Here is a 14118-nt window from a genome sequence, read left to right on the forward strand (position 1 = left end):
TAGAGTTGGGTGCCATTATAATAAGTTCTGAAGACCAACTCCAGGTTTGACACAACTCCCAACGCCTGCTTAATAAAAAGAGTGTATGCTACAATCAAGGCATGCCTCTGGTGATAACTGTCACAGTTATTATGTCCACTCTCAAACCATCTTTTTATACCTTGGGATAGGAGGGTTCAGTTCCGTTTTTATGAAATGTTGCATGGATGCTGGCATTGGAGTCAAGAGGTAGTATAGCTTAGCGGTCCATTGGTTGAGTATACACCACACTGATCATGTCAGTACTACTATTATTTGTATTGCTCCTTTGATGTTAATAAAACAAATTCTATATGCATACAATAAATTCTTATCAGTCTCTTGGAAGCTGCAGCCAGATGAAGATAATTAGGGTACTCTGGTACTGTTTGCATTGTGTACTAACAAGTTGAGGCACTCAAAGTGCTTATCTTTCCCAGAAGAAAGCTTAACACTTGTTCTTTGTTACTCTTCAGTATGGGTTTGCATTATTAAGACGCCGTGCTCTTCTGCTGGAGGAAGTAACGCTGGGCAAAGACACTGCAGACAATGCTCGAACACTGAATGAACTTGGAGTTTTGTATTACTTACAGAATAACCTTGAGTAAGTATTTGCTATTGTTGGAGTGACTAAGTATTGATTCCTAACATGTAAAAGTCATTTTGTCCTACTTATAATACCGCAAAGGGCTCCTTACTATCTGTCACAAGTTTGTAAAGACGAAGATCACCAGCACTCAGTCGAAAGCATTCAATTCTTTTGCTTATTTATTAAAGAAACATGTCACAAGTGTCAATTTGACAATGTTTTGGGGCCACCCAGTGTCCCTTCTTCAAGGCAACATAGTAATGTTACGTCGCCTTGAAGAAGAGACCCTGCGTGGTCCTGAAAAGTTGGCTTATTGAAGCTTGTTATATGTTTCTTCAATCAATAAGCAAAAGAATTGGTTACTTTTGGTTACGTTTACAATCATTTAGAATACAGATGTGTGGCATAGAAAAGATAGCAACAACAAATATGGGAATTAACAAAGTATGCCAAATATCAATATTAATAAAATGTGGATCCTAGTGGGCAGCCAATACAGCTGACGCAGCAAAAGACTGATTCTGTGTTCATAAATTACATTTGGAAAAATCAGATGAAATGCAACACCACAAAACAGATTGAGAGATAGAGTCAGATCTGCAACCCACAGGCATTGCAAACACTCAATGCTATATACATGACCAGTTTCACAATTGTTAGCTTAAATCACCAGAGCAACACTTCTGTCCCCAGAAGCTCTATGTGATCAATACGTATGTGTCTCCAACTTATTTTAAAGCTGCAGCCACTGACATGAATCCTATAAAGGATAGCAATAAGTCTCTTGTGTTTTTTACGTTCCTTTGGGCCCTTGGTCTGTCTCTAACTGAATCTGTGTCAGCTTTGTGCAGCATCACTCTATTAGCTTTTCTTAATGGAGATCTATTTGGTTTTAGTTTAGTATTTCCCATGGCAGGGCATTCAAAATGCTGCCCACCTGTATAAGATTGAAAACAGAGGGAGATAATACATTTTTGAACATGTCTCCGCTGTGTTTTCTTGTCCCTCAGAAGGTGTTTAAGGCATAATATGTCTCAGTAGATGAAAGAGGAGGATTCTGTTACTGCATGCACAATGTTGTACAATAATAATAATGTTTTGTACTGTACTCAAAATCTTACTGAATATATGACCAGTGATGGTAAATCATATACTGTACATGCAAAGTATATATTGATTAACCTGCCTTCAATTGGGAAGCTTCAACTTTATCAGATTCGGTTGATGTGTACAATTGGCATCCTGTTCTGAGAGCATAGAAAAGGTTATATGTTGACCACATTTCCAGGCAGAGGTTTCCATAATGCAATGGAGTTCCACCTAGGGCTACAGTTTTCCCAATTCTCTAGTCATCAGTTCTATGTTTACTGACACAGAGCAGACAAATTGTCTCTTTCCCCAGTCATCTATCCAGGAGAGCTCCAGAGAGAGCATAACTCTACCCACCTGAGGCAGGAAACACAATTGCCATACACTTAGGAATCAGCCAATTACTGTATTATGTTATCTCCTTTAGTCAGTGACTTTTTTGGAACTTAGATGTGAAGCAGGCTCGCATGAGTGCTATCCTCCACCACTCAAAAACGTACCTACTGGGGTTGATTTTTTTTCATCTTGGCAGCAGAAGCTGTGCAATAATTTCCATCTGCCACCTTTGCCAGCCTACTGACGGGTGAGGGTGCTGCCTGGGTCCCCCCCTTCCCTTTCAGCTACATGCTCAGAGAGTTCAAGGACCTCCTCATGCTCTGCCCCTTGGTAAAGGCAGATGCATCGGATGCTTTTTAAGCTAGCATGTGCAATTTCCCTTTGACTGAAGAAGCTAGACATCACTGGTAGGGGTGGAGCTTGGGGAAAGGAATGGGCCATGAGTTCTGGCCTTTGAAATGCTGGGAGAAGGGGTGAGGATCCAGCTGGCCACTCTTAAGAGAGGAGAGCGCAGACATCGAGATCACAAAGCAAGGTAATTGAATCTGCAGGTTTACACTTTTTTGGAGTATGTGGCTGACCTTCTAAGACACTTGACAAACTGGAAGAAAAGGTGTCTATGGCTTTATATGATTGTATGCATCAGAACCTCAAAAAAGATAAAGGTTGTGTATTCTCCATAAAATGCCCACAGAATCCATTCAATAATAGTGGCTTGATCCCAAGAAGAAGCCTACATTTTCTAAGATCATAAAGTTCAGGTTTCTCCTCAATGATGATCTTGCTCTTCATAGGAACAAAAATTCTAGGCTTAAAGCAGCCTTTTTCTCAGGTTTCAAAGCGTACTGACTTGCTTTTTAAGACATGGGGATCCCTTAGGAACCTGAAGTCGGCTCTTGCCACTACCAAGAGGATGCTCGCTAAATCTGTGGATTGCCTTAGTTCCTTCCGCAGAGCCTTATGGTTCAAAACTTGGCCCAGAGATCCTTCTTCAGATTTTCACCTCTGTGACATTACTTTGTCCATACATTTGCTGTTTCACCCTCACTTAGAAGCAGTCTTGGACCATACAGCAGATAGAAGGAAGGCTTTTCTCATCAAAAAGAAGGCGGCTACAGCCAAGCATTTTTTTTTTTTTTAAACTCAAAAAACCAAGGGCAGATGTCTAAAGAGTCAGGCCAAAAAAAAACATGGCTGGGACAAAAAAGCAAGTCAAAGGAGTGGTTTTAAAATATAACCTCCAACATTTAAATTCAGGTGAAGGTTGTATTTTGGAGTTTTCTGACCTTTGAGTTTTTTCCTGCAAGCTCCTCCAAAAGATCAAACGAAAGCCTTGGCTTTGATATCGCTTCTAATGGAACTAGTAAATCAGAAAGTGTTGATTCCAGTACCCATAGAGGAAGAAAACAAACATTTCTACTGTCAGGTTTTTGAAGTTCAGAAACCATCAGGCAAATTTTGCCTAATCCTAAACTTAAAGTTCCATATGGATTCCATCTTTTCAGTGAAAAACAATTTTGCCACCTCAAAACTACATGGCATCAGTTGACTTAAGAGATGCCTTTCTGCATTTAACAATACTTCTGGCCTCCTACCACTACCTCCAACTGGCAGTACTCTGAGAAGGGAAGATAAGGCACTTCCAGTTCAGAATTTCTCTCAGTACCCAGAATATTCACCAAAGTTATGGCTGAGGCCCTGGTACCCATAAAACTTCAGGGGATTTCTGTAATTCCATACTTAGATGATCTTCTCTTCTTTGCTATCTCAGAGATTTAATTGAAGAAGGATCTGTTAACAGTCCTGACCTTTCTTCAAGGTCTTGAATGGATTACATTGTAAATTGGTGCTGTCTGCCTCCTTCTCAAAAAATAGTGTTCCTCAGATATCGGGTGGATTCTGTGATATAGAAGATTTATCTACCAGAGTACCAAAGGAAAAAAACATGACATTACATTTTGCTACAGCAGTTCTTCAAAACAATCTGCCTTTCTTCCTTTCTTGCTATCTTCCATTTGTCGCAATCCAGCTAACAAAAATGAAAATCATTCCGTAGATGACAGAAATTGTGTGTTGGGTTACTTAGGCATAAAGCCTCCCAAAATCCCATTGCTTGATGGATAAAGCAAGCTTTCCAAGATGAATACAAAGCCTTAGGAGAAAAATGGCTGTTTTATCTCTGATGGCATAATCAAGTTTTGTCTACCACTTGGGTTGAGCAGGCTGATGCCACTCTGGACCAAATGTGTTGAGCAGCTACATTGTTTCACCACTGTTGCCTTGACCTTCTCTCTGCTCAGAATCAGTCTTTTAGGATAAAAAGGACAACAGCCTAACAACCGGGTTTGGCTGTTGTCCCTCCCTAACCTGGTAAGTTCTTGCTTATCATCTCAAGTGCTGTCCTTGATAGACGACTAGGTATAATCAGAATTGGACTTATCGGTAACTATTACCAGGAGTCTTCCAGGACAGCAGGGATTCCCTCCCTATGTGTTTAAACCCTACTGTCTTTCAGTTACATTCCTGCTTTCTTGGACAAATACTGGCTGACTCTTAAGAGCCTTTTAAAGTCTGTGGCAATTGTTTTTTCTATCTCCAACGGTGGAGTTAGACTCTGTCAGGTGCTGTACTGGAAGCCTCCTGGAAATAGAGTCATCGGTAAGTCTAACTCTGATTTTCACCCACTTTGCCCCCAACCTTAATGTGCCTTTGTGGATATGATGTTTGATTTTGTTTCGCTAGAAACATATGTCTTGTGTCTTTGAGGATAATAATGATGCAAGGTCTTTGTCATTGTTTCATGTTTGTTTTCTGCTTTAATGTAGAACAGCAGAAATGTTTTTTAAACGTTCACTGGAAATGAGGGAACGGGTCCTGGGTCCAGAACATCCAGACTGCTCACAGTCTCTCAACAATCTGGCTGCTTTATACAATGAGAAGAAGCAATACGACAAGGCGGAGGAGTTGTATGAAAGAGCATTAGACATAAGAAAGAGAGCTCTGTCTCCAGACCATCCATCATTGGCCTATACAGTAAAACATTTAGCTGTGCTTTACAAAAGAAAAGTAAGTAAACCTTTGATCTGTCCTATACGAATAAAACACTGCCAATAAGAGAATACAGTAAGCTTTGTGCTTCAACTGAAGCAGTTATTCAGTAAATGGAGCATAAATTCAGCATATGGATGGAGCTCCTTCGTGGCCATACCCCCACCCACCCCACCTCAAGCTGACACTCGGTGCCGGGCAGCATATTTTGTACCTCTCACCTATAAAAGTGGAAAGCATGTGGGGACCCACTGAACATGGGGTCCTGGCCCACTTTTGGGTCACGACCCACCAGTTGAGAATCAAGGCTCTAAATTGTAGAGTTAGAAATACTGTTCTCCCAGGAAAAGGTTCCCAGTATTGTTCTGCCATCTAGTGGTTAACTTGATAATAGATTTAATTAGTGCTGTGTACATTCTATTATATGTGTGTGACTGCAGGAGAGGCAGCTTATCTCAGGCATGTTCCTTTCTAAGGTTGCACCAGGGGCGCACCTTCTTTTCTATAGCTAGGTGGGAGTCGAGCTTGATTCTCAGCTTTATTGGATGTTTTCCTCCTTGTTGTTTTGTGAGGAGAACTTCCTGCTATCCCCTGCCTATTTCTTTTATACGAAGCTCTAATGTACCTTCCTAGTTGGTCATGCATACTCCAGTGGATCAAACTTGGTTCTCTAAGAGGTTGCAGGGACCACCATTCACACCTTGGGAGTTACCTTTGAATCAATCATTCTTGTTTTTCTAGCTTCAGGCATAGTTTCCATTCTGTTACCACCTGGTCTTGCCCTCTTCCTACTAAGCGGGAGTCAGCCTCAGCTTTGGGTGTTGAACCCTTAGGAAGCCCTTAAGCTGCACGCAATTTTCAGTTTTGTTCACACTGGGCCTGTTAGCGGTGGTTTGCTGTCAAACACCTCTCAGCTGGTTGGTTTTTGGCTGTCCTGACATTAATTGACATCCTTTGCTTGGACAAGGAAAAGATTTTACAGTGAGTAAAAACATAAAAATTTTAGTTTAAGGAATACACACCTGCATGAATGGTGTTTTTTTTTCTGCCTTAAGTTCAGCCTAAGAATAAGTTTCTCCTCATCACCTAGCCTAAACTATGCAAACTGGTGACATTGGGAATATGCTTAAAGTAGAACTAATGAGGCGAGTGAAAATCACTCCGCCTCATAGTTCTAGCCGACCTGTGACAATGAAACAGTCACACGTCGGCTCAATATATTGGGAAGTGAGCGAACACATTCCGTCGCTCGCTCACATCTCGATCCTGTGCCTGCAGAGAGCAGTGACTGTCACTCACGGCTCCCTGCAGGGATCCCCCTCCCCTGTCCGATCCTCCAGCGCTGACTGGCGGAACGGACGGGGGTGGGGGTGTGTACAGCTGTCTCTGCCTCTAGATAGGCAGAGCCAGCTGTCACTCACGCAGCTGGGTGGATCCAGACAGCATTGTCAGGATCTGTCCCGGCTGCAGCGTCTCAGTATACCGCGAACTGTAGCTCCTGATATACTGAGCTTTGGGTGACGGGAGGACGCTAGTTTGTGTCCTCCCGTTACCCTTAGGAGAACTATGGGGAAAAGCACCGACCACATGGTTCTCCTTTAATTGGTTTATATGTCTTCAGATTACAAATGGCAGTTGTCTATGAAATATGTTAATACTGCCAATTTGAATGATTCATCTTTCATACCTCACTTGTGTAAACACTTTCTGAATATTTTCTAGGGAAAGCTTGACAAAGCCGCACCTCTGTATGAACTCACTGTAGAAATCCGACAGAAGTCATTTGGTCCCAAACACCCGAGTGTTGCTACTGCCTTGGTGAATCTTGCCGTATTGTACTGTCAGATGGTAAGAATTATCTAGTGGTGACTGCAACATTTTAGTTTATACAGTTTGCAGGTTTTGTACGTAACTCATTTGGTAACCTCTGGATATTCAAGTAAATAAAGTTTTTACTTTTAGTCTGTTATAATAAATTAAATATTATTATTATATAGGATTTATATAGTACCAACAGTTTGCGCAGCGCTTTACAATATAAGGAAGAGATTACAATCACAATTCAAGACAGGATGGTAAGGAGGGCCCTGCCCGTGAGGGCTTACAATCCAGAAGGGAGGGGCAAGTGATACATGAGGAGGTAGCTGTGTGGGGATGAATTATTTGAGAATGTGATGGTTGAGTGGTTAGGTTGAGGTGGGATAGGATTCCCTGAAGAGATGAGTCTTAAGGGATCGCCTAAAGGCAGTCAGAGTGGGAGATGGTCGGACAGGTTGGGGTAAAGAGTTCCATAGGATGGGAGGGAGGCTAACTAAAAAACATGCAGCCCTGGGAAACAGGAGGAGAACCTGTAAATGCAGATCGACAAAAGAACACAAAGAGCGCAACAACAATGGAGCACTAGCTAACTGGACAAGACATGGCAGAGAATCAATGTATTGACACTTACATGTGGATCCAGCAACCAGGAGATGGACAGCCTGTGTGGAGGATCGGGACACCCGTGATGTGTGCCCGAATCTGGCTGGTGAGCTGCCTGGAGGAGTTCGTCCACAGAAGGGAGGGAGGCTGTGAACGAGGAGAGGGGAGGTGCCGCTAAAAGAATGCGAGATCTGGGCAGTGTGGGGGAGACCCAGCGGTGTCGGGTGCAGACTGGGCTGCTGTGGCCTCGGCTGTGGTTATCAGTGCTCGGTCTCTGCCAGATCTGACTGGAAAGGTGCCCATACACTGCGCGATTATCGTACGATAATCGTATGCGATCGGTTTTTCGTACGATAATCGAGCAGTGTGAACAGAGACGTGCGACCGTTTCTACTGTACGGTCGCACGTCTTCTGTCGAACCAGCATGTTCGAAAACCAGCCGGGAATCGTACGATTCTCGGCTGGTTAGAACGGTGCTCGGAAGATAAATGCTGAACGGGCCGGTGTGCGCACGCGCACACTGCCCGTTCAGCATTGCGGTCATCGGAAGCCCGCCCCTCAGGGGGGCGGGCTTGCGATGATCGAGAGTGCGATCTGCCTGTCCAAGATAGGCAGATCGTAATTTTTTTTAATCCCTTTACAACCATCGCAAGACTAAAGTCTTGCGATGGTTGTAGAGTGTATGGCCACCTGAACAGTGTACGGGAGTCGGTATGTGGGAGCAGCTGACAGGCGACGGGTGATCAGATCAGTGGTGGGATGGAGGTTGTTAGGGAGAGAGCAACGCGTTTCGAGGAATAACCTATTTTTCAAGCTCGAGTGGAACGATCGTTCCACTCGAGCTTGAAAAATAGGTTATTCCTCGAAACGCGTTGCTCTCTCCCTAACAACCTACAGTTATTGTGTTATAATATAAATTTATGTATGGCTTATCCCACCTAGAAAAAACAAGTGGAAGCTTTACCTCTCTATGACCGTGCCATGAAGATTTATGAAGACAGCTTGGGGCGACTGCACCCTAGGGTTGGAGAAACACTAAAGAACTTAGCTGTACTAAGGTAATCTTCAGCAATCACAAGTGTTCTTTTTATTTTAGGCATGTTGTTGTATTTCTATCGGAAGACATTAATGTGTATGTTTTACCAGCACATTGTCATTATATGCAGGTTCACCGGGTGCAAAGCCCCATTCTTTTATTCTTCTTCCAGGCAGGCCCGGCGCTACCGCAAGGCAAGTCATGCGGCCGCCTTACGGCGCTGCAGGGTGAGGGTGGAAAAAACAGGGCATTTTGAAAAGTACTTGTACTTGTCAAAATCCCCCGATGTTTGCGCTATGTTTTTTTTTTCTTTCCCACTTACATTCGGTCAGTAGAGCAGCGGCGAGTCAGCGCTGGTCCAGTGGGAGGAGCTCCAGGTGGGGTCCTAATTTAGCTGGCCGGCGACTGCCAGAGGATCCATTCATTTTACAGAGGTTTTATTTTATTTCTAAAACCACATGCTTAACTGATCAGATGAAGAACTATAGGCTGCAGAAGCTGTATGCAGATCACAACTTTTGCCACAAATGCCTGGTCTCTGAAGCCTCTATATATGACTTTTAATGTTACAGGGCCAGGCTTTTCTTCCAAAAAATCAAAGTGAAAGCTCCAGATAGTTAGTAGCCAAGAACAATGTAGCGCTGATTTAATTAATGCAATGTTTACCCTCCAAGGTGGTCAGAGAGTTATCTTTGCCCCCCACGACAGCCATATACATATCCATCCCCAAATAATAATCCTTACTGGTTGTGTAGTGTTTGATGATAACAGCCAGGCATACCAGCATTCATTAGAAGCTATCCCCACTCAAGAATAGTTGAATAAACTAGAAGTACTAGTTTCCCCTGAATCCTGCATCGGGATATGCTTGAATTGCCCAGGTTTGTAAAATATTGACAAGGTAAAGTACCTATGAAAAATGTCTTGATTGTAAACTTGTGATTTTAGTCAAACTTGAATACAGTAACACAATAATACCTATATAATTATACCAAATAAACACTAAATCTTATTCAAGCTACTGAACCTTTTTGAACAGAAATTATTGATACTTTGTATGCTTTAAAGGGGAACTGAACTCTACCTTCTGCCTGTTTTGGGGGGGCACAGTTTCCAAAGGATTAGCCACCAGTATCCCCTGTGGTCTCTCTGCAACTGATCTTTCTTTTTTGCATGGGGGAGACATCTTGGTAGATGCAGGGCTTTGCTTCTTCATGTCAGAGCCATCACCCAGTGAAGAGAACAGTAGTGGCATCATGACATTTTAATCCAAATCTCCTTGAACTTGCCATCAACGGCAGCAGCTCTCACACTGCAGATACACAGCTATGAAGTTGTATACACCCTTCACATGCCAGAAAGTTCACTACTATTTTTCAGGAGGAATTCAAGACAAAAATTACATGTTTTAGGGTACTGCTTAGGCACAATAACAATATTTAGATGGCCCCTAACATAGAACATTTTCACTTATTGAATTAAATTAAATCCATTTAAAAAGTGATGCAAGAAACTCACTGGTAACAATTATACTATGGGTCCTGCTTGTTTTCCCAGGTACGAAGAAGGTGACTTTGAAAAGGCAGCAGAGCTGTATAAAAGAGCCATGGAAATTAAAGAAGCTGAAACATCGGTGTTGGGGGCTAAAGCTTCCTCTGGGCACTCCTCTAGTGGGGGAGACACGTATAGTCTCAGGAACACTTTACCAGTCAATGTCTTCACTGAATGATGAGAAGAAAACCTGTGCACATCTACCAAACACTTAAGAAGTCTGCAGAAGATACAACAATGCAAGCGCCCTTATTTAAACCTCGACTCTAATGGAAAATCAAGATTGAATTTACACTGGGAAATGCTGAAATTGCCAAATGGAACCAGTTAACACTTTTACCTATCTCTCACACAATGACAGAAATCGTAATGTCCTGGCTATAGTCTAATACCCCAGAAACTGTAGTGTTTGTGCCCACACCCCCCTATATCATTAACCTGTTTGCACCAGAGCTTATTGTAAAGCAAATAAGAGAAAGCTATTTGCATTCACAGGTACAGAACTGTTTTTTTTTACTGGATCACACTTGCCTGGTTCTGACAAGCTAAGGACCCTTTCACATAGCCAGTTTATTCTCCATGAGTTTATGGGACCACACGGGTGCAAAACAGACTGCAGTACACTCCCTATAGGTGGCCGGATGTAAGCGGATCTGCATCTGCCTATATCCACCTGTTTAGGTTTGTCGGGCTAAATGGAAAAAGTTTGTGCCTGGGTCTGCTTTTACTTACCTAAATGGATATGGGCGCATATAGGTGGAGGCAGGTCCATTTACATACAGCCTTAGTGATTACATGGGTCCGTTATTCCCAGTATAGAGGAAAAATCTGAACATGGATGTCACACCCATCTCTATTCTGATCCGACTCCGTCTAGGATTCACTGCTGAGATGGGTGCCTGTATGAAAGGACCCTAAGGAAGAAAATGGCCACATACGGGTCCCAATTATTTGTTTTCTCCTACATATATCTGTTAGAGGTAAAGGAAGACCATATAAAGTGTTGTCAGAAAACATTGTAGTTTTTCTGCAGTGCACTGAAGTTGTTATGCGACCAGCTTATTATAGTTCTTCTAAAGCCGAACTCCATTTAAAAAGATACATATCTGGTTGAGAGTAAACTGTTTTACGTGTCAAATCTTTGATTCTGTTCACTCCTGTACAGATAAGCAATACAGCAATGTCAACTTGCTGTTACCTTCGCTTGCTGATTGGACAGAGAAACCGCAGCCACATGCTTATGAGGTCATCCATGTGCCCTTCTCTAAACAAAACCCAGTTTTAGACTGGCATTGGCTTACAGTCCTAAACTGGCCATACACCTATAGATTATCTGCAGATTTTCTATGGTCAGAGATGGAAAAAGTGCAACAGATTCCTCCATCTACGCTAAACTGTGTGGATGGAGGAATCTCCCACAGGGCCCAGCTTCAGCATCTTGCTAGTCGGCCCCACTGGCTCTCAAAACACCTGAACAATACCTGCATCCAATCAGATTATTCAGGTGTTTTGAGAGCCGGCGGGGCAACTAGCAAGATACTGAAGCTTGGCCCAGTGGGAGATTCCTCCATCCACACAGTGTAGCGTAGATGAAGGAATCTGTTGCACTTTTTCCATCTGACCATAGAACATGTGAAGATAATCTATAGGTGTATGATCAGCTTTAGTCCTCCCTTTCTCGATTAGCCCCCGTGAGTGTGTGGGTTGCTGAAAGTTAATAGACAGCTATCAGGTACGATTACTTGTATAAGACACCCAGCAGTATTTTTCTTTATTGTACATTATTCAGTGTTGTATTTAATATCCCCACCTTTATATACCAGCATACCATTTTTACTTACAGACATACAGTACTCTCAGAACAATACACATCCTTTCATCAACAGGCTAAAACTCTGCCCAACCTAACCATAAATGCCTAAAACTTATTTTGTATCCACAACCCAAAGCAGTTAAGGTACAAGAATCCTGGTAAATCCAGGACAACTAACACCTACAATTATAGCATTTTAAGAGGTGTGGCTTAATTACAGTGTTAAAGTCCCACTTCTATCCTTTATAGCTTATGGTATTTTAGGACAGCACAAGTTTTATAGACTGATAAGTATATGTTACTATATGATCATGAGTGTTTATCATGTTATGGGCACCATTTCAGATCAGAAGGTTGGGATTTTTTGTGACCTATGAGAAAGTGTTTGAAGCCAAATGTGAAACATTCCATATACTTGAAACTGCACTGTGTTTTTTTTCTGTAGTATTAGTATTTATCGGCATACTATTTTTATCACTAGCGAGAATCTTTTATACGTCACTTTATGCAGTATATGACAGCATATTTATTTTTGTAATATGTTCTATGTTATTAAATTTCAAAACAGTATTCAGGCTTTTGTGGTATCGTTCTTTTTATCTACCATATATTTGTTACACATAAGAGGACCTCTCACATCTACACATTTGCCAGTGGCGCAACACTATTTGTTTTGCTGCAGGTAAACTCAGAGATGCTAAAAAATAATAGATTCATGACTATTTACAAGGAAACAATAGTTCCACATCCTCTGCAGTTATGTGCTATGCAGGAGCTTGCAAATGAATGGTATCACATCAAAATACAAGTTAAAGTACATAACCAGAACTTTTTTTTTCGCTTTATTTTGGAGTTGAGAAGGGTTGGTACATCTAAGTATTTCCTGCTGTCTGTGGCCCCATAGAATCAATTTCTCTCAATTCCTGTCCCAGTGACAACTTGTCAGCAGGAAAGGAAGTGTAGGAAAATCTTCAAGAGTAACACTGTTGGCAATAAAAATACTGTTTTAGCACACTAGAGCAGCTTTTCTAAACCAGGATGCCGTAAACACCCGGGTTGCCTTCTGGCTTCCTTAGGGGTGCCCTTAAAATTTTGTGATGGTAGTACTCTGATGTGAAAGGGGGACGGAGGACTCTAATCATGAAGAGGGAACTCTGATGTGAAAAAGGGGGGCCTCTGATATGAAAAGGGGGACACTGATGGGAAGGGGGGCTATTAGTGTAAAGGGGTACTCCGATGTGAAAGGGAGGATTCGGATTTGAAAAGGGGGGCTCCCGATTGTAAAGGGGTACTGCAATTTGTTTTTGAATGCCCCCCTTAACTTACATTACATTTTAGACTGGGGTGCCTTGAGATTTTGTATACTTTTAAAGGGTGCCATGACTGATAAAAAGGTTGAGAAACACTGCACTAAAGGAAGTATAGAGATGGCATATTTTATTGGCTATGTGCCATTGGAGTTTTTCCCATAGGTCCTGCCTGGGTGACGAGGTTGTCACTGAGAGAGGAATTTGAGAAATCTACCTAACTAGGTGTTACGATAGCAGCGAACAACAGACAGAAATTCACCTCTTACCCCACGTATCCAAAAATAAAAAAGGGCACAGCTCCTGTATCCACAGATCAGTTGCCAGTTAAATATAGCATATTGCTAAAGAAATAATGGTTAACTTTATCAATTGGAGGACACATTACCAAGAGACACATACACTCTGCCTATGGAAGTATTGATTACACAGTCCCCTATGCTACACCCTCTCTAACAGGCCAGCACTGGTCAGTTTTATTGTATCAATTTTTGGGATGTTTTTAGACCATAGTGCGTTGTCAGTAGTATGATACTTATCAGGAGCCCGAACCTGCTTAAAGATGAAAGCAGCTTTATTACAAAATGTTAAAGTCACAATACAGAATATATGGGGCACACCAACCATAATCGCATTGTGATTTCAACATGTTGTAAAGGAGCAGTTGTCTTTGAGCAAAATTCCAGACATTTCAGAGCGTAATTGAAGTGGTGACCCAGGATCAGCAATCATTATTTACTTAACCCAATTCCATTCGGTTTAGAAATCCTATATGGTAACACAAAAAACGTGAAGACAGTAAAATAGACGGTATATTTAAATATAGCTTAACAATTTATTAGTAAATATTATGAACAACTAACAGATTCCTTAGGAGGTTTGACCATTTCACAAGCACTGTGGTGAAAA

At 42.0% G+C, this 14118-nt stretch overlaps 1 protein-coding gene across 1 annotated transcript in view; it reads left to right on the top strand.

The window, feature by feature from the left end:
• The window catches only part of NPHP3 (nephrocystin 3), a 44841-nt gene extending 34565 nt beyond the window's left edge, over positions 1–10276 (top strand). The window contains exons 23-27 of the mRNA XM_018555943.1: positions 495–622; positions 4858–5098; positions 6803–6928; positions 8445–8560; positions 10096–10276. Coding sequence (XP_018411445.1) covers positions 495–622; positions 4858–5098; positions 6803–6928; positions 8445–8560; positions 10096–10267 — 783 coding nt within the window. The 3' untranslated portion in view covers positions 10268–10276. The remainder of the gene's footprint in view (positions 1–494; positions 623–4857; positions 5099–6802; positions 6929–8444; positions 8561–10095) is intronic.
• The last annotated feature ends 3842 nt before the right edge of the window (positions 10277–14118 follow it).

This window comes from Nanorana parkeri, unplaced genomic scaffold, assembly GCF_000935625.1.
Source record: "Nanorana parkeri isolate BGI_ZX_2015 unplaced genomic scaffold, ASM93562v1 scaffold219, whole genome shotgun sequence".
Taxonomy (NCBI): domain Eukaryota; kingdom Metazoa; phylum Chordata; class Amphibia; order Anura; family Dicroglossidae; genus Nanorana; species Nanorana parkeri.